At 43.8% G+C, this 25,342-nt stretch overlaps 1 protein-coding gene across 3 annotated transcripts in view; it reads right to left on the bottom strand.

Annotated features, from left to right (window-relative positions):
• KAZN (kazrin, periplakin interacting protein) overlaps positions 1-25,342 on the bottom strand; it is a 1,132,657-nt gene that overhangs the window by 831,920 nt on the left and 275,395 nt on the right. For all 3 annotated transcript variants that reach the window (XR_015254486.1, XM_086715734.1, XM_086715735.1), the window contains exon 3: positions 2,400-2,557. Coding sequence is in view for 2 of the 3 variants with exons in the window: in XM_086715734.1 (XP_086571860.1) it covers positions 2,400-2,557 (158 nt within the window). In the remaining variant the exon portion in view is untranslated. The remainder of the gene's footprint in view (positions 1-2,399; positions 2,558-25,342) is intronic.

Below are 25,342 nucleotides of genomic sequence, written 5' to 3'. Positions count from 1 at the left end.
ACCAAGTTAAGGGATGTGGTTAAAGCTCTTGAGAAGCTTACGTCCTACCATACACAAACCTACCGCACACCTATTAATATCACAAAATGCAGCTGAAGGGAAGGAGGCACACAGAATTCACATTCTGTTGACCTCCCGTTATCGATGTGCTTAGAATATGAACTAAGCACATTCCCTCGTCTTTCCAATTGAGGTAAGAAGCAATGTCAAAACATGAATGGAAACTCGCTCCATTTCCAAAAATGCTCATTAAAGAGTCTTCTTAAAAATCATGTATCTCTAGATGTCTCCTTCAAAACTGAAAACCACATATCGCCCCTGACCATACCCAAAATGTTGGGGTTTCTTAGCATGTTATAAGTGTGGCAACGCTAATCTTAGGGACATAATCTGAGCCTGGGGGCATTAGGTAACATGATTCTAATTGACTTCAGCCACGGACATAGAGAAAACCACAAATAATGTTTCCAGAAGTGAGTGGTTTGGAGGAAAAAAAGCAACGAGGGTGGTATTTTTGGACCAAACTAATCACAATTTACCTCATCCTATATTAGTCTCAAAGACAAGAGGGAAGAGGCTTCAAACAGAAGTAGGCAAAAGAAATAATGGGCCCAGACATCACAGCACTTTCCGAGCTGGTTTTCTATTTTTGCCCTGCTCAGGAAGAAGATTCGACCCACCTCCTTCTGGAGGTCTGACTTCGAGAAGTAACCACCATACCCCACTCCACTTTATCTGGCTATTTGAGTGTAAAATTCTAGCAGGCATTGATGAGGGGTCAGGAGAGAATGAAATAATGAAACAGTCCCCCCCAGTCATCACATTGTATGGGATAGCTCAGTCTCATTAGATTAAAAAAAGGAGAGGAGGAATTGCGATCAACACCATCTAGGATGAAAGTTGTCACATGAATCTAGCATTCAGGGGTGAAAACATTTTCTTAAGCGATGTTGAACGTTTCTGAAATCCCATTCTAGACACTAGTGAAAGAGAGAGAAAAGATGAATCATATTTTACTTCCTGAGATTTTACAAACTCCAGACTCTACACAGTATTGCTGGGATTCACGTGGATAGTTCCCTTGGCTGGGGGTGTTAGTTGTAGGACTGGGTCTAGGCACTGAGGAAAGCTAGTCCTTTCAGGAACGCTTTGCTTTCTTTTATTTGGTAAATCGTTCTAAATTCCCCTTTATTCCCCCCGAGTTTTACAATTGGCTGTTAGAGCTTCGGAATCTGTCCTTTTTCTGGCAGACGGGCTCAGGAAGAAAGGAGAAACCGAATGGGATGCTCATAACGAAGGGGAGAAGGGAGAACAGTGAGTAAAAATGGAAGGCTTTGCATAACTTGGGCCATCGCAACATAGGGGCTCAAAAACCCCATGGGGCAGCTTCGAACATTGACAGGTGAGAAACGCACAAAAGCCTTGCCAGTTAAAGTCCTACTGGTACAAGAGACAGGCTTCAGGATTGATTTTTTAAAAAAAAAAAAACAAAACATAAAACACCACCATGGTAGAAACAAAACCAAAGGAACCGCAGTTCAAAATCTGATACCGAGTGGAACACAGGAAACCGCCCACCGTTCTGACCTCGCGGCTGTCCAACGGAAAACAAGCTCAGGAAGAAAGCTCCGGGGCAAACGGATACAAAATCACCAAAACCAAAGAACATTGGCTGAAACATTTCTAGATCCTGGAGAGGTAGAAATGACAATAAAATCTAGTTCGGCTTGGCTTCACTGACACAGAAAACTATCAACTCGAGCAAACCACCTGGTGTTTGCCTAGCAACGTATCTGGAGAGACCCACCAACAAAGCCAGAAGGAATAGACAGATTACCTTTAAATATTTCAATAAAATAGTACACAAGGAGAAACCTTGAAGAAGAACATCTCGACAAAAGCATGCAACGGGCTAAATGCCTTCTGTAATTAATTCATTGCGGGCATTAAAAAAGAAACGACAGTGCCGATTCGCTTACTGGGGGTGCATCAAATGTACCAAAATATTCATTAGCTGCTCGGTGATGCTGTTTGGGATACGCACTGCTCCACTCCAAAGCTTTCCCCGGCTTTGAGGCCTGCCAAGTCTGTATGTAAATGGATTTTCACTTTTCCAAGGCTAAGGAGAGATCTGTTAAAGTCTCAGAAACAACACATGTATTATTTTTAAGCCCCATTACTTTGACTTAAAACCAAGCTATTTTAATACCAAATCCTAAATAATTCCTAATCAGAAATCCAATACCCAATAGATCAGAATCTCTGCTACATGGACGTCCATCACAAAGGCAGTTTTCAACAAGCGTGGTAGTCAGACATTTTTGCCCACTTCTACTAAAAAGAAAACAAAAAAAGGACACCGCCGACTCTATACAGAATTTCTCTGTTAATCTCTGTACCTGAGCGTCCATTAAGAGGTGCCTCATCAGGATCATGGAACTCTTCAGAGTCTCCTTCTCAGTGGGTAGGAAGGGGTCTTTGTCCTCTTCCAGTGCCTTTGACTTGGTGACAATAAAATGGGATATCTGGTCATTTAGGGTGTACAATGATTGCACAGCTATGGAAAAAAAGAGAAAGAAGGAAAGTGTGATCATAACAGGTAACTTCCAAAGAGAAGCTGGCTTATACTTTTACTTTTATTTTTTTAATGTTTTTTTTGAGACACACACACACACACACACACACACACACACACACAGCATGAGCAGGGGAGGGGCAGAGAGAGAGGGAGACACAGAATCCAAAGCAGGCTCCAGGCTCTGAGCTGTCAGCACAGAGCCCAACGCGAGGCTCAAACCCACGAACTGCGAGATCATGACCTGAGCCGAAGTCGGACGCTCAACCGACTGAGCCACCCAGGCGCCCCAGTGTATTTTTAAGTGCCGCCAGTGGCTCGTACTTTTAGGCAGAGAGGTAGGAGTATGCATATAACGTCCAACCAGGGCAGGTATCAAGAAACCGGTATATCCACGAAAATCTCTTCACATGTGTTTAACAACTAACAAATATTTACTGAGCAGTCTCCCAATGCCAAACCTATGGAGTGCTTGGGGATATAATCATAGGCGAAGGCAGACATAATGCCTACCCTCAAGGAGCATCCAATGTCCTGCTGAGAAAACTGGAAAGAAACAAGCCAGCAAACATTTCCATGAAGATGACTTTGTGTTAAGTGTCTGTAAACTACAGAGATTCACAGGACACGAGGGGACAGCCCTAGAGTAGATTGACATTTATGGTAATATACTTGGCAACTTTACCTCTAAGCAGATGGCATCTATCATTAAAGTATATGAAGGGACAAAGGCTATGCTTTCCAATCAGTGCCACACGTGTGCTGGGGGGATTATTATTTCTCTATAATTCACATAGCGCTTGCCATCTGACCTGTTATAAATTTTCAGATTTCACCTATTTATTATGCTTGTTGCCTCTTTCTATACCTTCTCTACAGTGCCCCCAGTAAGAGCACAGATTTTTTTAAATCTTTGTTTATGATTAAATCCCCAACAACCAGGACAGGGACTAGCAAATAGACGGCGCTCGATGAATATTATTGAATTATTGTCCTTATTTTTCCTTGAGTTAGAATTTTCCTTATAGAATTTCTATAAGTTTCAGATAAATCTATCCTTTGCAACCAAGAATAGGCAACTCCTACGCGTTCTCAGGAAAACTACTGTAAAACCACAATTCTAAAGATGAAAGTTATCATCAAAAACTAGTATACGACAGAGTAACTCTGAGCACTTCTGCTCCTCACTAGGAGGGAGTATGATAGTTCAGATCACCCTCTTGCCAGAACTAACTAGAAAACTGTACAATATCTTAGAAACAAATATTCCCAGACTTTGAACAACAGACAGCACGATAGGGGGTGATTCTTTAGAAAAGTGGGGGTGGGGGGGGGGAAGTTGAGACCTATCATCACCAAGCATTCTGAAAGAAAATAAAAGGGGGAATGTCCAGACTTGAGCAGAGGAACAGGAGCCCGAGGACAGCCCGGTGATCTCACTGAGTTGAGAAGGCAGAGGCTGGGAAGGCTACTCTTGCTACAGTTTGCAAGACAGAGAACTGAACAGGAAGGCACGGAGATCTCTAGAAATCTGTAAAGGGGTCCCTTTGAGTTGTTGGCTGAATATCAATCCCGTATCTGAGTAGGATGAAACCCTACGTGACTTGGCAAGAAACAGTTCCAGGAAAGGAGAGTTACAGTCTGGGCAGCTGTAAGGCAAACAATTCTATGAGATCTCCTAGGGACACACATTGCTCATGTACTCATCAGCCGAAGTGGATGATGGCCTTTGCTGGAATTCAGGGCACATTCGGTACAGACTCCAGAAGGATCGGGCTTTAGAAATGAAGCTAAATGAGCCATAGAATAAAGGCTACTCTAGGCCTATCCAGAAATAGTTTATTTATTTATTTTTTTCAACGTTTATTTATTTTTGGGACAGAGAGAGACAGAGCATGAACGGGGGAGGGGCAGAGAGAGAGGGAGACACAGAATCGGAAGCAGGCTCCAGGCTCTGAGCCATCAGCCCAGAGCCCGACGCGGGGCTCGAACTCCCGGACCGCGAGATCGTGACCTGGCTGAAGTCGGACGCTTAACCGACTGCGCCACCCAGGCGCCCCCAGAAATAGTTTAAAAGTAAGCCCTGAAAGAATTGAACTGATCTGCAAGTAACTAAAATACCTGCCAGAAAGAAAAAAAAAATGGAGCATTCTTTTTTGTATAGAAGTACGACAAAATCTAGCACCCAAGAAATGCAAAATTCATATAGCTCAGAATTCAATAAAAAATTACCAGACATGTAAAGAAGCAAGAAAGTATGACTCATATCCTGGAGAAAAATCAGTATATAGAAACAGACCCAGAAATAACAAGTGATAGTATTAGCAAACATGGCTATTAAAACAGCTTTTATGGATACGTTTTGCATGTCCAAGGTTGTGAAATAAAGCATGATTATAATGAGGAGAAAAATAGGATATTTAAATCAGAACCAAATGGAGCTTCTAGGAATGAAAACTACAATATCTGAAATGAAATTTTACTGAATGAGATTAATGGCAGATTAAGCAATGCAGAAGAAAAGGCCAGTGAACTTGAAATTAGGGTAATAAAGCTCTCTGGAATGAACAGATAGAGCCTCTCTGACAATATAAAGCTGCCTGACACGCACATACTTGGAGTCTGGGGGTAGGGTGGGGGCAGGGACAAAAATAATATTTGAGGAAATAATGGACACAATGTTTTCCAAATTTGATAAAATTATAAACATACAAATCTAAGAATCTCAGGAAACCCCAAATAGGATAAACACAAAGAAAACTGTACCAAGGCATATTATAATCAAATTGCTACACACACACACACACACACACACACACACACACACACACACACACACACAGAGTGAGAAAATCTTAAAACCAGCTAGAGAAAAAAGGCAGGTTGCATTCAGAGGGACAAAGGTAAGAAAGGTGTCAGACTTGTCATATGAATCTCTGAAAACCAAAAGATAATCTTTGCATCTTTAAAATACCAAAAGAAAAAAGATACTTGTCAACCTAGAATTGTATAACCTACAATATCTTTCAGTAATGAAGGTGAGATAAAGACTTTTTTTAGATAAAAATTGAGAGAACTTATCACCAGTAGACTTTCATTAAAAGAAATGTGAAAGGAATTTCTTTAGTCAGAAGGAAAACAGCATTAGATGGAAACTTGTATTTACAAAAATGAAAAAAAAAAAAAAAAAACAAACACCAGAATACTTGAAAGGAGCGACATATAACAAAGACATTTTCTTTCTCATCTTTTAATTATTTTAAAAGATAATAGATGGTTTAAGGCAAAACAATAATGTATTGTGGGGTTGATAACATATGTAAAAAAAGTAAACCATACAACAGTACCAAGAATAAGAATGTTCACAAATACATAAAGTGCTATATTATCTGAAGGTGGACAGTGTTGTTAGATATGCATAGTGTAAATCCTACAGTAAGTACTAAACAATAAATAACAATTAATAAATGGTGGTTTTGAACTACGGAGAATCAAACTTGGAAAACACAGCATAGAGTCGCAACTATAAGCCACATAGTAGGAAGAATACAGGATATGATGTCACAGCAGTTCCTCACTGCACAGGAAGACTCTCAAATCCTGTCCTGGGCTGGGGGAGGAACTTGGCCGAAACAGAGATGAACAAGAAAGTATCGGGCCTGATCCCTGCCTCCCCTGAATCTTCGTTCTCCAAAGGAGATGAGTAGAAACACCCAGGTAGATTTGGTGATCTGAAAGCCAAAGTGACTTCTTAATGTCTTACATCCTGCCTTGGGCAGTTGGGTGGGGCATTCTTTCATTGTACATGCCAATATGAGGCACCCAGTATTAGAGTAGAAATGATAACCATATGGCCTTTTAAGTCATTGAGGATCTGAGATAGCATTACTGCCTTACCACCATCATTGCCCAACCTACAGTCTTTTCTAGCATCCCTGGGGATGAAGACATTTCCATTGAGTCCTGAAGTGTCCAGAGGGAGATTCATAGAGCAAACAGACATGCCCAAGACAGGAAAATACATAAGCCTCCTGAAAACCCAAAAAGAAGGGAAAAAGGGTAAAGACAGCAATCTGAATTTAACTGATCTCTCTCCAGAAAAGATACTAAGTTTTCAATGAGAGGTGACTGAGTTACCATCGGTGGAAATGTGGGCTCCAGATCTAAGGTGAGTTCCATGGTAGAAAGTTAAAAACAGCAATAAATGGTTTTTTGGGTAAATTTTTAAACACTGTACATTTTTTACAAACGGGAAAGTTGGGACACAGGTAAGGAAAGCAACTGAGTAGGCATTCAAATAACGTACCCAGAGCCTAGGGCCAATCTCTGCATGATTCATGCCATGTTTTCCACCACCATTCTGCCTTCCTTTCCCCTTACCTCCCAATACAAGGACATAAGGTTCTCAAAAACACGACTGCCTCCCTAAGTCATTCCAAGGATACCCTAGTTCCCAAGCCCCTTGCTTATAGACATGCAGACATGGCTATCAACAAAACTCCTTACATCACTTCTTGGAAAGGAGAAATTACTATCAATGCTTTCTACTCCAACTAGGCTAGTGAATTTTGGGTTCTCAATGCATCTATTATAGCTCTATCTATTCTTGTTCCAGAAAACTGAGGCTCTAAAATACGCTCTAAACTTCACTTTGTTCTAAATTCAAAAGACAAATTGAAAGAAGTCAGCACTCCCTCCTCTGCTCAAATAGACACTTCCATTAAAGAACCTACCATATCGTGGGGCGCCTGGGTGGCGCAGTCGGTTAAGCGTCCGGCTTCAGCCAGGTCACGATCTCGCGGTCCGTGAGTTCGAGCCCCGCATCAGGCTCTGGGCTGATGGCTCAGAGCCTGGAGCCTGTTTCCGATTCTGTGTCTCCCTCTCTCTCTGCCCCTCCCCCGTTCATGCTGTCTCTCTCTGTCCCAAAAATAAATAAACGTTGAAAAAAAAAAATTAAAAAAAAAAAAAAAGAACCTACCATATCATATCACAATTGCTTAAAAAGCCAACTGTGATAGATTTAATTATTAGTTCCAAAACTGCTCCTCTCTGAACCTATTCCTACAGAACCCTCCCTAGTGACTCTCCTTGGTGGAGAAACATACTTCCTGCCTTAAATAATACCAGGTTTTTCCAAGTGACTTGCTTTAGCCACAAGTAGACACAAACTATTGCCATATCCAAGCAGAAACTTTAAGAGCAATTTTATGGTTCCCCTATTATTCTTCCCCCTTTGCTGTAAGTACAGCTCGGATCCCAGAATGAAGAAAACACGTGAAGGAAAGGCAAACTTTTGCTACTGGAAAGCACCAGTATTTGGGGGTTATTAGTTACTGGAGCATCGCCTAGTGAATGCGGTCTCATAGTCTCTGGACTAGAGGGTGACTCCTTTGAAGGCAAGAATAGAATCTTGTTCACTAGTTACTGATGGTGTTCAGCAAAGAAAAGACACTCAGGGATTGTTTACTGAGTGAATAAATACAACTGGTTCGAGAGTACAGATTCTTTTTTTTATATATAAAATTTTAAATGTTTTTATTAACTTTTTTTCTGAGACAGAGAGTAAGACAGAATGCAAGCAGGAGAGGGGCAGAGAGGTAGGAAGACAACAGAATTCAAAGCAGGCTCCAGGCTCTGAGCTGTCAGCTCAGAGCCTGATGCAGGGCTCAAACTCACAAACCGTGAGATCAAGACCTGAGCTGAAGTCAGATGCTTAACCCACTGAGCCACCCAGGTGCCCTGAGAGTACAGGTTCTAAAACCAGTTGGCTTGGGTCTCAATCCTGCCTGCCCCTCTTACTAGCTATAATAATAATAATAATAATAATGACAACAATTACAGTTTATTGAGCACCTATCATATGTCAGGGGCTTTTAAAACCTTTGTGCAGAGTGATGAGTCACTAATAATGTGGACCTAGGGTCAGAAGCCCGAATCATACCCAGCTCTGACATTTACTAAGTAGGTGAATTTGAACAAGTTATTGTATACCCCACAGTGCCTGACATATTGTAAGTTCCTAATAAACGTTTGCTGCTGTTATCGTTAAAGATCCATTATGGATGGGGAATCTGAAGCTCAGAGAGGTTTACGCAACAGAGATGAGACCCAAGGCCATATTTCTCCAATGGCTGCTCTCACGATGTTGCCAGGACACCACACTTTGGATCCAGAAAGAATAACGTCATTGCAGACAACCCCACAAGTGGGGTTTTATAACAGCGACTGCTGCTGAGTGGGGCACAATGAAAGTAAAGGCAGGGAACACGTCTAGACTTTTTTTTTCTTTTTAGCAAATGTAAAACAAGCAGATGGCAGGATGCCTGGTACACAGTAAACATTTCGTGCACTAAAAATGGCTAGGATTTGAAGCCCTTCTCAGATGCTTCCCTACCTATCGAACGTCTTCTCTCCATCACACAGTTGCTACACCGATAAGAATAATTAGTAGTGGGGTGCTGGGCTGGCTCAGTCGGTTAAGGTGTCCCACTCTTGATTTCGGCTCAGGACATGGTCTTGTGGTTCGTGAGTTCGAGCCCCGCGTCAGGCTCTGCGCCGACAACGTGGAGCCTGTTGGGATTCTCGCTCTCCCTCTCTCTCTGCCCCTCCCCCTCTGTCTCTCTTTCTCTCAAAATAAATAAATAAACCTTAAAAAAAAAGAATACTTAGTAGTAGTAAAAATATTACAGCAAACATCTATGGGCAACTCTATTTGGCAAGCACTGGGCTTCATGTTTAAGGGGCACTGTCTGATTTAATCACAACTCTACTGACGTGAGTGCCATTGTTCTAGCTACTATTTTACCAAGGAAGACACTCAGATGATGTGACTCACCCAAGATTACGCACCTAGTCGGTGAGGGAGGCGGATTCATGCCTAGGCAGAGCCTGTGCGCACAATCCCTACATGAGACCGCCTCCACCTGACGCTCCACCCCACGCCTATCGCTCTTCTTGAGCTAACCAGCTGCTGGTCTGGTCCCTTGGTCTCCCTTTATCCATTCTCACCACTTCCTGGAGGACACGGCCAAGGATCTCACACTGATGTATTTCCACCTGGGACACCACCCAGAGCAAGCCTAGAAGGACAGTGACAGGCTGACCACGGAGCATCACCTGGTAATCCTCGCTACTTTTACAGGTGAATACGTAGGCCAGGAAGGTTACCCAGTTCCCTGAAGATGCTTGAGAGTGTGGGCTCTGAAGCTAGTCTGCCTGGGTCTCAACCTTGTCTGCCCCTCCACCTGTGTGACCCTGAATGACTGACTTGACCCCTCAGTGTTCCCATCTGTAAATGGGGACAGTAACAGGAACTACTTCCTAGAGCTGTCTGTGAATTAAATAAGACAGTTTGCACAAAGCACGCAGCTCGGCGTCTGTCGCGTGATGAGTACGTACAAGACTTTAGCTATTATGATTCTCATCCCACAGTTTATACCTCAAGCCTTTAACTTGCTGACGTTAACTAGTTACTATGTTTATAATTGAGGATAATTAGTAACTCCTTGTAATATAAATCAGCCAAGATGATGTCTGCATATTGGCCTGGGTGGTTTATTTCTTCACTGCAGGCTGAGACCCATTAACTCAAAACCCAGCAGGTGCCAAACTCAAATTTTTACACATCCACTTGTTTTAAATATAGCCCAAATAAGCAGATTTTTAGCTATTTAGAGCCCATCTGCTTTGCATGCCCTACAAAACTGCACCTAATGTCTGCTAGCCACAGATAAGACAAGCCCGTAGCACAAAGCCTCTTAAGCCACTGCTGCTCTCTGACCCACAGAATCCCCACGGTGCTGCTCCGGGACGTCACCTAGATGCAGAAGTCCTCTCGAGAATTCTCCTCTCCCCTGGCAGCTCCCTTGCCCTCCTCTCCTGCACTTACTTCTGGAAGGTCTCCTGCTGCTGCGAGGGACTTCCTGGAACCCCAAACCTGTCAAAGCCTCACCCAAGAGAGCCTGTGTTTGCTACTGCCACCTAGTGGCCATCTCTTTTTCCTTGATGAGCCCCCAGATCCCTGGAACCCCTGCGGCCCCCGCTTGTCTATTCATTTTGTGATCCCAGTTACAACTTGTCTGGCACTTCGTACACATTGAAAACTTAATAACTGCAAGTTGACTGGAGGCTAGGGCAGCAGGGAGGAATAGCTTACCCCCTTGCGTCTATGTGTAGACCTAATCTTCACGGCAGGCCATCCTGTGTTTTTAGGCTTGCGTAACGGGTATTTTGTGTATTTGTCTGGTGAGCATCTATTTCTGTTGTCTTCTCCTAAAAGAAACTGTCTCTCCTTTTGTGGACACACTCGCCCCCCACTTGTAGTTCATGTAGGGCTGATCCTATTCTGAGATCCCGGAGACAGACACACAGTCAAACCCGGCCAATCCAAGCTTTTCATTTCCCTGGCCACTGATTGGCTTAGGAGGAGGCATGTGACCTATAAGTGGCCAATCAGATTTAACCCCAAAACCATTTGCTAGAACCATTGAGAAAGAGGTAGCTTCTCTTTTTTTTTTTTTGGTTGCAATTGCTAAACTGATAAAAGTATGAAGCAGCTGGCAGCCTTTGTACTTATCATTTGAGGCCCCCCCCCCCACCTCCACCCGAGAGTAAAATCACCTGAGCAAACAATTATCGCTGACATAGGGGAACAGAGATTCCTGACCCTATCGTTACAGCACTGGGATTCAGCCACAGGCTTCTCAGTGAGGTGGGTCAGCAGATTCTCTTCTTTTCATTAGCCCATCTGGGTTGATTTTCTGTCACTGGCAGTCAAGAAGTCCTGATTACCATGAAGAAGGCTGCGCTTTTTTCTATTGCAATCATTATTTATGTGATTATTTTTTTAAATACCTGCCTTCCTCTGTGGCAGATTAAAATGATCTTGATATTTGTTACTCCTCCCATTGACAGGTAGAGAATAAATCCACTCCCATGAGTCTGGCTGACTTTAGTGACATGGTTCACCATGAGTGAGGGGTGGAAGTGACATTCTGGGATTTCTAAGTCTAGATCATAAGAGGTCCTGGAGCTCCTGCTCATGACTTTGGAACACTTGCTTTGGGAGAAGCTGTCTGCCATGTAAGCCCACCATGAGACCACCATGCTTTAAAGAAGCCTGCACATATACACCACTGGAGAAAGAAAGATGACCAGCCAGTTCTGTATGGGCATGAACAGGTGCTTAAGTTCTTCTGAGCAGCTAGCCAGGCCGGGGTCCAGATATGTGAATAAAGAAGCCACCTTGAATATTCCAATCCTAGAGGACGCAACATAGAGAAGAACCAAGGAATCTAGCCATCCACCATAACTGATGCTTTAGACACATGGTACCAGCCATCTCTACCATTCAAGTCACCCAAAATATGGCCCCCGTCACTCTGAACTACTCCCCTACACCATATCCAAATTCCTGGCCCATGAAACTGTGAGCATAATGAGGTATTGATTTGTACCATTCAGTGTGGGGATGGTTCGTTATACAACAATAGATAACCAGAACGTCGGTCACTAAATTGTAGGCTCCACGAAGCCAGCAACGGTGTTGATTCACTATACACCCAGCTCTAAGCACAGCACCTGGCGCATGGTGGCACTTAATCAAACAAACATTTGTCCAAAATAAAAAAGGATCCATGAAAGAAAAAGGCAACTTCATCCCATCGTGCTCCACGTGCCACCCCAGCACCCTAGCATCAGGTACTATGTCCGTTCTGCTCCATTTGTCATATAAAAATCTCAACCAACTAATACTGTTCTTAAAATGTATGATGGATTATGGAATGCAGAGCCATATATATGCTTTCTTACCTACCTGAGTTTAGGAAATTGAGTCATAAAACCAGTTTATTTGGTTGGTGGCTCTGAATGTGAAATGATGTTAAATTTACTGCATGTTATTCTGGTCTACAAATTTGAAGAAACACGTATTTCTATAGCAGGATTATTTATACAAAGTGTTCATTTGAACTGCACTGTACATTAATGAGTATTTATTTAGGTTTCAGGTAAGGATGGCACATTCATGGGCTGGCGGAAGAAAAAAATAACAAGTCTCAACATTTTGTGTCATTAGCAAAAATAGAAGGGACACATAAAATTTCTTCATGTTTTTAGAAGAGAAATAACAGCTTACTGTACTGTGCCTCTCTTTTTATAGATCAGATGAAGTATAGAACATGAAATAATAATAATATGACCCTAAATGCTCATTTTATGCAGGCGAGTCCAGATGTCACTGAGATGGGCTCCTGTACATTTTTATAGAAAAACATACCAAATGAATCATATCATGGAGCACAGCCTCACCACAAGAGGGTCCATGGATTTTACGATCTTGTCATTTACATGGTCCATAGATATGAACTAATGATCAAATTTATCCCTACATGTTCAACAACCTTTGCTTTTCGTGTATCTCAAATTCTATGATGTATTTTGCATTAAAATGCCCACAAGTTTCCAGTTCTTGCTTTAAGATGGCCTCATTAAATAAATAAAGCCTAAATAATTCAGGTATCTTTTCCCCCGTTGTTATAATAAAACTCACTCTGCAAGTCAAACGTTGACGCTGGAGGAGAGGATGTGGAGAATTGAAACCCTCATCCATGGCTGGCGGGAATGTAAAATGGCGCAGCTACTGTGGGAACCAGTTTGGCAGTTTCTCAATAAGTTCAACTCAGAAAGCTAAAGGATCTCAGTAACTTAAAGGATTTCCCTGTGAACCAGCAAGTCTACTCTTAGGTGTATAAACAAAAGAACTGAAAACGGGCGTCCAAGCAAACATCTGTCCGTGAGCGTCCACAGCAGCACTAACCAAACAGCCAAAGGTACAAACAGCCCACATGCCCACCCGCTGAGGAACAGATAAACAAAACGTGGTGTCTGTACAACAGAATACTATTCGGCCACAAAAAGGAACGGAGTCCATGCAATCACTTGCTACATGTGTTATACATGCTATAACATGGACGGACCTCAGAAAACAGACCAAATGAAAGACGCCACAAAAAGCTACATGTTGAGTGATTCCGTTAATAAGAAACGTCCAGAAGAGGCAAACCTACAGAAAGCGAAAGCAGATCCGTGGTTGCCGGGGGCTGCGGGGATGGAGGAGGGAGTGATGGGGTTTTGTTCTGTGGTGATGAAAATACTCTGGTACTAGATGGCGGTGAGGGTCACACAACATTGCATGTGCACCAGATTCCACGGAGTTGTGCTCTTCATAACGGTGACATCGTAAATTTTACGTATATTTTACCACATTTTTCTTTAAAAAAGGTTGGGCAACCAGCTCAAGGTCACACACCTAAAAATAAAAATTCAATACTGGAACATGTAAGGATGACAGTGTTGCCCATGAAACTGGGGTTTGTCTTACAGTGAAACACAGGTAGGATCCAACATGTTATGTTGGCACCAATGAAAGAGACATATGTTCCGTAACTAGTCAGGTTTAAAAGTAAGCAACAAAATAAACTCTTAGGACCAAAGACTCTACATGCTGGTGATGAATCTACCACCAGCTTCTTTAAATTTTTTTTTTCAACGTTTATTTATTTTTGGGACAGAGAGAGACAGAGCATGAACGGGGGAGGGGCAGAGAGAGAGAGGGAGACACAGAATCGGAAACAGGCTCCAGGCTCTGAGCCATCAGCCCAGAGCCCGACGCAGGGCTCAAACTCACGGACCGCGAGATCGTGACCTGGCTGAAGTCAGACGCTTAACCGACTGCGCCACCCAGGTGCCCCAGCACCACCACCAGCTTCTTTAAAGGGATATAGTTGCAGGAGACCTGGGGTTATGTTGTGGGTGACACTATCGCAGTAGAAGTGATGGCAAGAAGGGTGACGATGTGTGCAGTGGTGTGGACAAGTCAGGCAAGGCGGTGACCGAATCGGGCCCTGCTGGAGCCCATTGGGCTTGAGAACCAATGGGCTACAGGTCGATGGGGGGTAGGAGGGACTCCTGGAGAGGGAGCATGGTTCAGGCCACACCCTGGAAGATAAATATGATCAGGGTCTTAGAAACCCAAAACCATGGCCAGAGAGAAGCTTGGAGGAGGTCCAGCCTGCCTCCCATTGAAGGGGGAAACCTTTTAAGAGGCATAGGCTTTGGGGGCACCTGGGTGGCTCCATCGGTTAAGCATCCGACTTCACCTCAGGTCATGATCTTGCAGTTCCTGAGTTCAAATCCCGCATCAGGCTCTGTGCTGACAGCTCAGAGCCTGGAGCCTGCTGAAGAATCTGCATCTCCCTCTCTCTCTGTCCCTCCCCCATTTGTGTTCTGTCTCTCTGTCTCTCAAAAATAAATAAATATTTAAAAAATGAAAAAAAAAAAAAAAAAGAGGCATGGGCTTTGGAGTCAGACATCCTGAGTTACAATCCTGCCTCCATCTGTTACTAGCTGTACACAATTGGGGAGGTGACTTTACATCTCTGGGTATCACTTGTCTTATCTCTCACATGGAGATAAAGCCATGTCTGCTTCACAGTAACGAAGCTTAAAGTAATTCATGCAAATAAGGTCTTAGAACAGTGCCTGGCCTAGAGTTAGTATTTAGTTAGTATTCAGTGATAGTACTCAGCTACCATCACCATGATTAGTAGTGCAGTAGTCCATGATGGCCACTGCATAAATCCCATGAGCTCAGAACACACCTAGTCCTTACCTGCTGCAGAGGGCAGCTCTCAAAGCATCAGAGGCTCGCTGGGAATCAACCCCCACCCGTTTTCACAGCCCTGCGTTTGCCTGTCCACCATGACACCCTTTTCATTTCTCTCCCAGACAACTGGGCCTGACCAACACTGTCCAGCGTTCTGAAATAGAGGCTGAGGCATACAACGTGGGAACATTGTTTGAACGGACGGCCATGGTCTACTGTACAGCTAGAAGGAAAGGCAGCTAGAGAAGCAAAGAAGAGAAGGAAGGGAGAACGAAATGGCCAGGACCCACAGAGCAGCACACAGCAGCATCCAGCCTTGCCCCCTCTCCTATCTTTGGCTTCAGTCCGTCTGAGACCAAGCTGCCTCCTGCCCTCACCCTGCATGATAAATCCCCTCTTTTTCCTTAAGCTGGCTCATACCGTTTTCGGTACCAAGAGAATCTACTTAATACAAGTTCCACATCTGAAGTTCTTTGTACTATTTACACCGTTTGACTTTTATTTCTCAAGGCTGCACAGGAACTGTGATATTTTTTCAGGTTGGCTTTTTCCATGCCTCGCTCAGAGGAAGGTGGCGGTAACAACAGAAACACCACCAGGACCCATCTTGGCAGCTGCTATTTCTTAAGCACTTACTGAATGTCTGGGCACCGTGCTGGGCACTTGGGATGTATCATCACATTTCATCCCCTACAACTCATGCTTTAGCCCTACTGGCTCCATCCTTCTACTGGGGAAACTAAGGCTCAACAGTTTTAGTAACTTGGCCATGGCCATAAAACTACCCTCTGTGAAAGGCTCCATGGCCCTCTGGCTCTCCCCCCTGCACTGAATGGACACATCTACCTGGGTCAAAGGCTACAACAATCTATTGCTACATTAAGTCTATGAAGTGAGTGCCCTGGGATCCCAAGAGTTCGGTTTTCAAGCAACACAGTCCTGTGGCCCGTAACTGACGCCATCCACATCCACCACGGCAATGAGAAAGCTGCGTGCCTGCCAATCTCATCCATTTCCTTCAGACTCAGCACAAAAGGCAACCTTCACTGGAACCTTGCCCAGAACATTCTCATGCAAGCAAACAGCGGACAAGTGTCAATTTGCACAAAGACAATAGGTGCTTTCACTTTCCTGTCTCCCTCCATGGGCCCCGCGATCTCCACCTGGAGCAAAAGAACTCCCCGTCACACCGCTGCCGTCACAGCTAGCCGCGACCTATCTGCACGTTGTGCCACTGGTATTCAAAAGGTGCTCCCTCTCCCTTTTATGGGCTGCCTCCCAGCGTAACCACGGCCAACTCCACTTCAACCTAATGGAAGCTGCATGGGAATGAATTACAATAAAGTCGCCCTGTGAGAAATGGATTATGACAAAATCATGTAGCCAGAAGACTTGCCTGGGCAAAACGCACCGATTTTCATTTGAATGTCATTGTCCAGGTAAAGACCACAGTGAGAGAATGGACTCTGGATAGAGGAGGAGGAAGTGGAACCAAGGACACGTCAACCTTACGGTGACAGGAGATTGAAATATCGTAGCTGTGGTCCTGAAGGAACGTGTTCTCCATCCGTGGGAGGCTGACTTCACTCCTGAAACCAATTCATTTCCTGAAAAGAAGCTGAGAAGCCATCCTCATTTGACGGCTCAGGGCCGTTCAGACCGGATAGGTATCTAAAGGTGGATTTTGTGGCTCATAGGTTTGGCTGCCCTATTCCTTCCATGCCCCGATCCCAGCCCAGATCTTTCCCCGCTTTACTCCCTTCCCCAGCCCCCCCTCTGCCCGCCATGCCTCATTCCATTCTCCTACATTCCCGGGTTCCACCTTTGTGTCTAGAGCAATAGCTTAGCCCCACTTTTCAAGTGAGACTACTGGTCCCCTGCGGTGGGACTACACATGGCTTGTGCTCTGTCTCAGGCCCTTTCGGGGGTTGGGAAGATGGACAGAGGCTGACCATTCTTTCTATGATAAAATAAGCAGGGATGAAATACGGAATTGAGTACAACATTCACGTGAAATGTTATGACAAAACACAAGATTTCGAAGAACGTTCCAGCCCTGTCCTGACTCGGGGGGAGGGGTCCTAGTTCCTTGGCTCTCCATGAACTGCGTTTTGATGGTGGAGTCTGAGAATCCTGGAGGTTGCAACCTTAAGTCCTGGCACATCGTTGTCACCTCCCACAGTGCCGGGTGCGCTCTGGCCATGTGGTGGCTCACAGAATCTGCCACTTACCCTTCATGTTCTAGCTAAGTCCATAAAATATCCTTTGTCGCTTTTTTAAAGTGAGAGAGAGAGAGAGAGAAACAGTGGGGAGGGGCCGAGAGAGAGGGATAGGGCATGCCAGGCTAGTTCTGTGCTCACAGCAGAGAGCCCAGCGTGGGGCTTGAACTCACGAAGTGTGAGATCATGACCTGAGCTGAAGTCAGGTGCTTAACTCACTGAGCCACCCAGGTGCCTCTAAAATATCCCTTTTAAAGACTAAATTAAAGAAAAAAGCAAGTAGGTTCCCAAGTATGTAAAACTGGAAATACATCAAACGTAAGTGAAGAAAACCAAAGTGTCGGCTTTTAATAACAGATAGTATTTGTAATTAGCAGGCCAACTGTACCTAAGTAAATATGGCTAAAATGCTGGGAAGGCTTAAAAAGTTGAGCTCACTGCAATTTAAAGGTAGTCTGAATTTACTTGCCAAACCCTCTACGGTAATAATAACACACTTTATCACTCACAGTAACACTTATAATAGCGCCCAATTCCTTTGGTACGTAAAAACACCATTCTTCATTGAACACCTGCGGTGTTCCAGGAGCCAGGCTTCCTTTGTGTATCTTTATAATTCTTACAAAAACGATGAGGGTCTGACGGCCCGTATTTTACAGATGAGGAACCTGATGACAGAGACATGACTGTCCCAAGGTAACACAGGCAATCAAAGGTGGAACTCGGATCTCTTCCAGTTTCATCCAGCTCCAAGACCCTCGGCCAGCTCGTGAACCTTCAGCCAGATGACCTTGCTTCAAACGAGGAAGTGAGGGGCACCCTGTGCATTGTTTTACTCTAGGTGCTAAGTATCCGTTTCCTGGGCTTACCCACATTCCACACTGACGTCAGCTCCTTCTACCACTGGGAGCGCATCTGCTGGAAGGTGACTGATGGCCTAAAACGAGACAACAGTCACCGTCCGCTAAGACCTCAGGCTGCAGCCACATGACTCTAGGCAGCACCAAATGCTTGCCAGCCCACTTACAGAGCCCTGCCACCGGTCTCCCCCCGAGATGTTAAGTTACCAGCAAGGCGGTCAAACCTAAGGTTCTAGGCAGCTCCCAGAAGGAGCACAAGAGGGACCACTCCAAGTCCAAGGCTATGAGGAACAGCAGAGTGTTCTTTTCTTTTCAGAAAGAATCCAAGGAGAAAGCATCCTGGGCAGCTTCCTCTGCTTTGGGACGCAACACAACGTCCACAGCTGATAGGAAGGGGCCGCTGACATTTTATTATGCAAGGCCAGATGCAGCATTGTGGAGGACAAGGATGCAATCTGCATGTAAATGCAATTGAGAAAGTCCCAGAGACCTGGGCAGCCATGGGTAGGAGGCCTCTTGCCAGCGGTCCATGCCGATGCAGAGTAAGGACCTAGAGAAGCAAACCGCATGTTAAATAGATCCTTACGATCCCTGCTTTTAAGGAGGGAAGCATGGCGCTGAGGTGGGTGTTGGGGTAGGGCTGAACGAATCAGAAACCGGTTTTCCAGTGGGAAGGACCATCTTCCCGTGCCATATCTGACCTAAGCACGGCATGACAAGGAGATGGGGGTCTGCTGAGGAACATGAGCCTCCCCGTGTGCCGGAGAGGTGGAGTGTTTTCAAACTGAAGGACACGTTCCGAGACTGTCGGGAATACATAAAGCCAGCTATGTAAATGTGACACGTAATTTCTAGTCCTGGGTATTCAGTGACAAATTTCAAAACTGCAAAGATAGCATCAAGACAGAAAATTGTTAAGAGGAAAAACTATGATCGCTTTGCCCTGATCTGACATACAATTATGCTTGAATCGAACTACCTCATAGGAAGAGCAACATCATGGGAAAGGAATCTGCAACTTGCCTTCTCCGTACTTTATTTCAGCCAGAGCTATTTCCAAAAACCCAAAATGAACATCCTCAGAAGTGAAACGGTCCCAACACTGAGTCTCCCTCCTTTATTTTGAGAGGGAATCCATGGCCCCTGGAAGGTAGGCTCGGGCAGAGAAAAAGCTTACGCTGTCTATGTCCATCTGAGGGCACAAATGCTGACATCACGTGCTTTGCGACATGCCTTCTCCCCATAAATCATTATAATTTAATGGAGCAGCCTCGGTAAGGGACCAAGCAGAGGTCAATTCAGCAATGTACCAATGCATCAACAAATATTTATTAAGTTTCTGCACAGCGCCGAGCCCTGGGCCAAGTTTCAAGGACTGTACAAGAACCAAGTTCACCCATAAGAACTGTAAAGTCTATTTATAGATCATGCCCATTGCATAGATTACGACTGGGTTTGAGATTTGGGCAGTGTTCAAAACAATTCTGTAATCATTCTCAAGAGAAAGAAAACAAGTTAATGGGGTTTCCCCTTCTCCAAACAGAAGGAGTCCCACATGGACCCACTGCCCCCCTTGTTATTAATTCTTGGCTAGTAACAAAGCTTTATCAAAGGAAATCTTGTTTTCAATTGTAATTACCACTTGGGCTATTTAATTACGTTTGGTCTATTAATATTTTAAATGCATTTCATTTTACTATATCCTCACCTGCATTCTAAAGTTCAGCAGGAAACCACTTTGTATCTCAAATAAATTCTGCTTTTAACATAGGGTAGCCTACAAACTTATGAAACGGATAAAGCAACCATTAGCGTGGAGCCATATTTGTTTTTCCCCCAGATAAATCTGTTCTGTTTGAAGGACTCTACCTTTAGTTATTCAACAACAAACAGAACAGCATTGTGCTTAGAAGGCAGCCTCTGGGAATTTCAAATCGTGCCTCTTCCCCTTGCTAACTACAGGCCATGGGCAAGTGAGCAAGTGTCTCTGAGCCTCGATTTCCTCATCTGTGGAGGTTATGATATTAGCTACTTCAAAGGCACTATGAGTAATCAGCGGGTCACTGTATACAAAGAGCTTACAATAGCACCTAGCCGGTGGTAGATACTTGGTGAACTTAGTTGTGTTTTTATTACGACTACTGCTTCTGCTACACTGAGGGTGATGATAACGATGACGATCCTTGTTATTTTTGAAGTTCCAAATCCTGTAACAATACACCATGAAGACACCTGCCCGCATGGAGCTTACAATGTAACAGGAGACAGATGGTGAATAATTCCAAGTGCAAGGAGTTCTGTGAATCAGAGCAATGGAGACATCTGCCCGCATGCGAATACAGTTGTGAACATCACCCCCACCATTATGGTTTGCTCACACATCTGCTCTCTTCCACAGTGCCAAGAAATCCAAAATAAGCATGACATTCACTTAATTTTTTATTGCTTTTGAAAATACTTCTTTAATAAGCCTATTTCAGACTTTCAGTTAGAGGCAGAGTGAATTGTCATCCTGTCTCTCCCAACCCCCAGTTAACATGGTAGTTCTGTGTCTCCCTCTCTCTGCCCCTCCCCTGCTTGCACTGTTTTTCTCTCTCTTTCTTTCAAAAATAAAGAGACATTTGAAAAAATAAAAAAATAAATAAAAAACAGATTCACAAGACAAAGGAAAAATCGAAAAAGTCACAAAAACCAAAATTTTAGAAGCTTGAAGCAGAAAGACAAGCAGGCCTAAGAAATCAGAGCCCAAAGCCAGGAGAGGAGTAAGTCAGGGACAGCCTGATGGAGAACAGCAGACCCCCTGGGAGTTACAGAGATGTCAGTGCTGTGAACAGAAGACTAACTTAAGGTCTAGACCCCTTCCCCCATCTACACAGTCAATTGACTGCCCCTCACCCACACAGGCTGAACACTACAGATCCGTTCTCTGAAAAGGCTAATACAGTGAGCCTCCGGACTGGGGGCCACCAAGCAGTTGAAGACAGAGATACCTTACTGGAGATAATGGGAGTAATTTGGCTGATATATTAAATGCTGAGATCCCCAGCTTCTTCCTTAACCCAGATCTACTGAGGATAGGATGACAAGGATGATGATGATACCATCCAATACCTGTTTTGTGTTCATTTTGTGGCAGGTACTGTTCTAAGTATTTTATGTCTATTAACTCATATGATCCTCACAAAAATGCGACTGTTAGGTAGAGGCAGATTCATACTATCCTGCATCCTACATATGAGGATATCAAGGCTCAGAGAGGTTATTGTACCAAGATCACATGATTAGTAAGTGGTCAAATCAGGGTTTCAGTGCAGGCCAGTAGAAGACAGAATGATTATACCCAAGGTATGAGACCGACAGTTCCCCTGGGGAATGAACCAGCCCAACAAGTAAGAGCTGGAGATACTGACGTGGATTCTCCAATGAAACAGCTCGGCCAGATTACCTTACAAAGAGGCCCACGGTCAACAAGCCACCCCGATGTGCTCAGAACCCCCGACGACCCGTTTAGTGTCTCCTCTAAACTAAGAGCAGACAGGAAGGGATCACCAGATTATGAGGAAAACCTTTACTCAGAAAGGAAGAGGGAAAGGAAGGAAATGCAAGGAGAGAGAAGGAAATAAGAGAGAAGGAAAACAGAAGGGAAGGAAGAAAGGAAGGAGGGAAAGGAGGTAAAAAAAAAAAAGAGCAAAGAACAGAGGAGGGAGGAAGAAAGAAGGAAGGAAAGTGGAGGAAACAGATTTTACAGGGAGGTGGAAACTCTGTAAAATTCCCAATAATATCCACAGAGGGCATATTATCATGAAATTCCAGACATTAGAAGAGATGATCCTGTTAAGTCGTCAAAGGGGAAAAAAAAGAGGGAGAAGTGAAAAACAACACTTCTTGTATTAGTTAACTATTGCCACATGACAAACCAATCCTAAACTTAGCAGGACATGCCAATAAACGTTTACAGGTTGACACGGTTTTTGATGGTCATAAATCCAGAAGCAGCCCAGTTGGGTGGCTTGGGCTCAGGGTCTCTCATGAAGTTGTAGTCAAGCTACAGGTGGTGTTGATGAAATGCCTAGTGTGTTTGAAATAAGAAGAATTTAAACAAGGGGAAGAATTTGGAGATCAATTATTGTTAGAATGAAAGAAAACTAAACAAGAAAAAAAACACAATAATTAACTCTAAGGTACAATATAAAAATAAGTCAAAGAAAGTAACAGGAAGCATAAAATACTACCTGATTGCCATGATTTGTATTTGTGTGGTCGTATGATAAAGACTGAATTTTAAAAACTAATCAAAATTAAGTACGGATATTCAGATGATGCTGGGGAGGGGGATTATGGAGGAGCTAAATATTCATTTTCCTTAGTTGCAATCAATAGATAATTAAAAATAAAAAATCAAGGAAGCATTATAGACATGTTATTTAGACATCTAAAAATTAAAAAAAAAACCCACACAGCTAACACGAGTAGCAAGTGATTGCCTCTGGATACACAGTTTGTCTTGACTCTTACGTGTTTTTAAGAAGTGATTGCTAATATATGGGTCCCAGGGAGCTGAAATTTCAACCTTTATTACTACTCAGTGGCACAGAAAGGTGAACGTAGTAGCCAGACTCTAAGATGAATTCCTGATGATTCTTGCCTCCCTGCTAGTCACAGCCTTGGGTTGTCTCCTCCCACGCTGAATATGGCTCATCTGTATAGCCAACAGGATATCGCAGAAATAATGGAGTGTCACTTCTGAGGCTGGATCAAAAAAGGCACTGCGTTTTCTCTTTTGGATCGCTCACTCTGAAGGACGTCACCTGCCATGTCATGAGAACACTCAAGCTGGCCGCGTGGTAAAGAGCGGAGGCTTCCTGCCAGTAACCCGCTACACTAACCAGCCACCTGAGTGTGGCAACTTTGAAATAGATCCTCCAGCCACAGTCAAGCCCTCAGATCACTGCAACAAGCTGACATCCTGACTGCAACCTCAGGAGAACCCTTAGGCCAGCATCATTCAGCTAAGTCACTCCTGATTTCCAAATTCATAAAAATTGTGACATAGTAAAAGGTTTATAATAGTTTTTAAGCCTCTGTACTTTGGGGTTATTTGTCAAGTGGCAACAGATAACTGATACAGACTTTTGTACCTAGAAGCAGAATGTTGCCATAACAACAACAACAACAACAACAACAACAACAAAATACATGCTAAAAATATGGCTATGGCTTTCAAACCAAGCAGTGGGCAAGAGATGAAAGAACTTTGGGTGAGAATATTAGTGAAACCCTAAAGCGGCTCAAAGAGACTGCTAGCAGAATCCTGTTAGCCTTCAAGGAGACTGCGTTGGCAAGAGTACGAAGAAAATGCTGCTGGAAAGCAGAGGAATGAGATCCTTGCTATGCAATGGCATTGCCTGTGGTGTAATGGAACCGTGGTGTAATGGCCCCGTTGCCTGCAGTGATGTAGAAAGTAGAAAATGTATCTAATGAGCTGGACGATCTAGCAAAGGAGATTTGCAGCCAGAGTGTTGGAGATGTTATTTGGTTTCTTCTTGCTTCCAATCATAAAGAGCAGGAAAAGAGAGGTAAGCTAAAGAAGAATCATTAAGAAAGAAAGAAAGAAAGAAAGAAAGAAAGAAAGAAAGAAAGAAAGCAAGCAAGCCAGCCAGGACTTCCTGGTTTTGGAAATTCCATTCTCTGCAGATGACAAATGGGGCTAAAATTAAGAAATGGTTCCCAGGTAAAAAGCAAATTCAGAACCTTCTTGGGAAAACATGGTATAAACATAAAGCCGAGGGTGTGGCTATAAAATCCTTTGCTCAGACCTTAGAAATATCTAAGGTGGTACCTCGAAAACCATTCAAAACAGGGCTCCTGAGAAGGTTAAGGTTGTCCCTCAGCAGTTTTAGCAAAAACGCAAGGTAGAAAAGGGCTTATCTCAAACACATTTGGAATGTGGCTATGTCTAATGGAATCAGTTCCAGTGACATTCCTTTTTAATCTTTATTTTATTTTGTTTTTTGTATGTATGTATGCATGTATGTATGTATTTATTTTTGACTAGGCTTCATGCCCAGCACAGAACTTGAACTCACGATGCTGAGATCAAGACCTGAACTGAGATCGAGTTGGACACTTAACCGACTGAACCACCCAGGTACCCTGTCCAGTGACATTAACAGTAGACTCACAATATTTTCAAGAGAATAGTACTGGCAGATATATTATCAGCTCGGACTGTAAGGGACAGAGACAGTACCAAAGGGAAAAAAGTCTATGAGTCCGGAGTTACACCACCAAATGCAGACTGAAAAAACTGTAAAGATAGAAACATGAGCTATCGGGATACCTGGGTGGCTCGGTTGAGCATCCGACTCTTGATTTCAGCTCACGGTTTATGAGATTGAGCCCTGCTCCAGGCTCCATGCTAAGTGTGAAGGCTACTTGTGGGTCTCCCTCTCCTGCTCCCTTTGCCCCTCTCCCACTGTGCTCTCTCTCAAAAATAAATAAAATAAATAAACGTTTAAAAAGAAGAAACATGAGCTATCGTCCACGTAAAAGGAACAGTGACTCAGAGAGTATAACCAAGAGCTCAGAGGGCAGACCCCAAAGCCATATGAGGAATTATTCCTCGTCTTTAAATCCAGATAAGAAACTGTCACCCTGTGCCTGCTGGGTTTTAGAATTGTTATGGCCCCTGGACTCCCATGTGCTTTGCATTTCCCCCTTTATGAACAGGAGTGTCTAGAGCAATTGTTTTCTGCCTGGCCTGCCATTGTACATGCGTGAGGAAGATAACGCGCCTCTTTAGCTCACAGGTCTTTAGACCAAGAAGAATGGTATTAACAACACTGCACTTAAGGAATTACACCTGGACCCGATTGAGATGACGAGGTTCCAGACTTTGAGCTGATGCTAATGGAATGATATTTGGAGGGGCATCTTTGGAAGGAGGGAGTGTGTTTTGCACATGAATCATTAGGGACAGAAGGTAGACTATGACGGCCGGCCTCCAAAATAACATCCAGCTCAT

The sequence above is a fragment of the Puma concolor genome, chromosome C1, assembly GCF_028749965.1.
Source record: "Puma concolor isolate L17-30 chromosome C1, mPumCon1.1.hap2, whole genome shotgun sequence".
NCBI lineage: Eukaryota > Metazoa > Chordata > Mammalia > Carnivora > Felidae > Puma > Puma concolor.
Note: the sequence above shows the minus strand (reverse complement) of the source record. Positions and strands in the feature narration are given on the sequence as shown.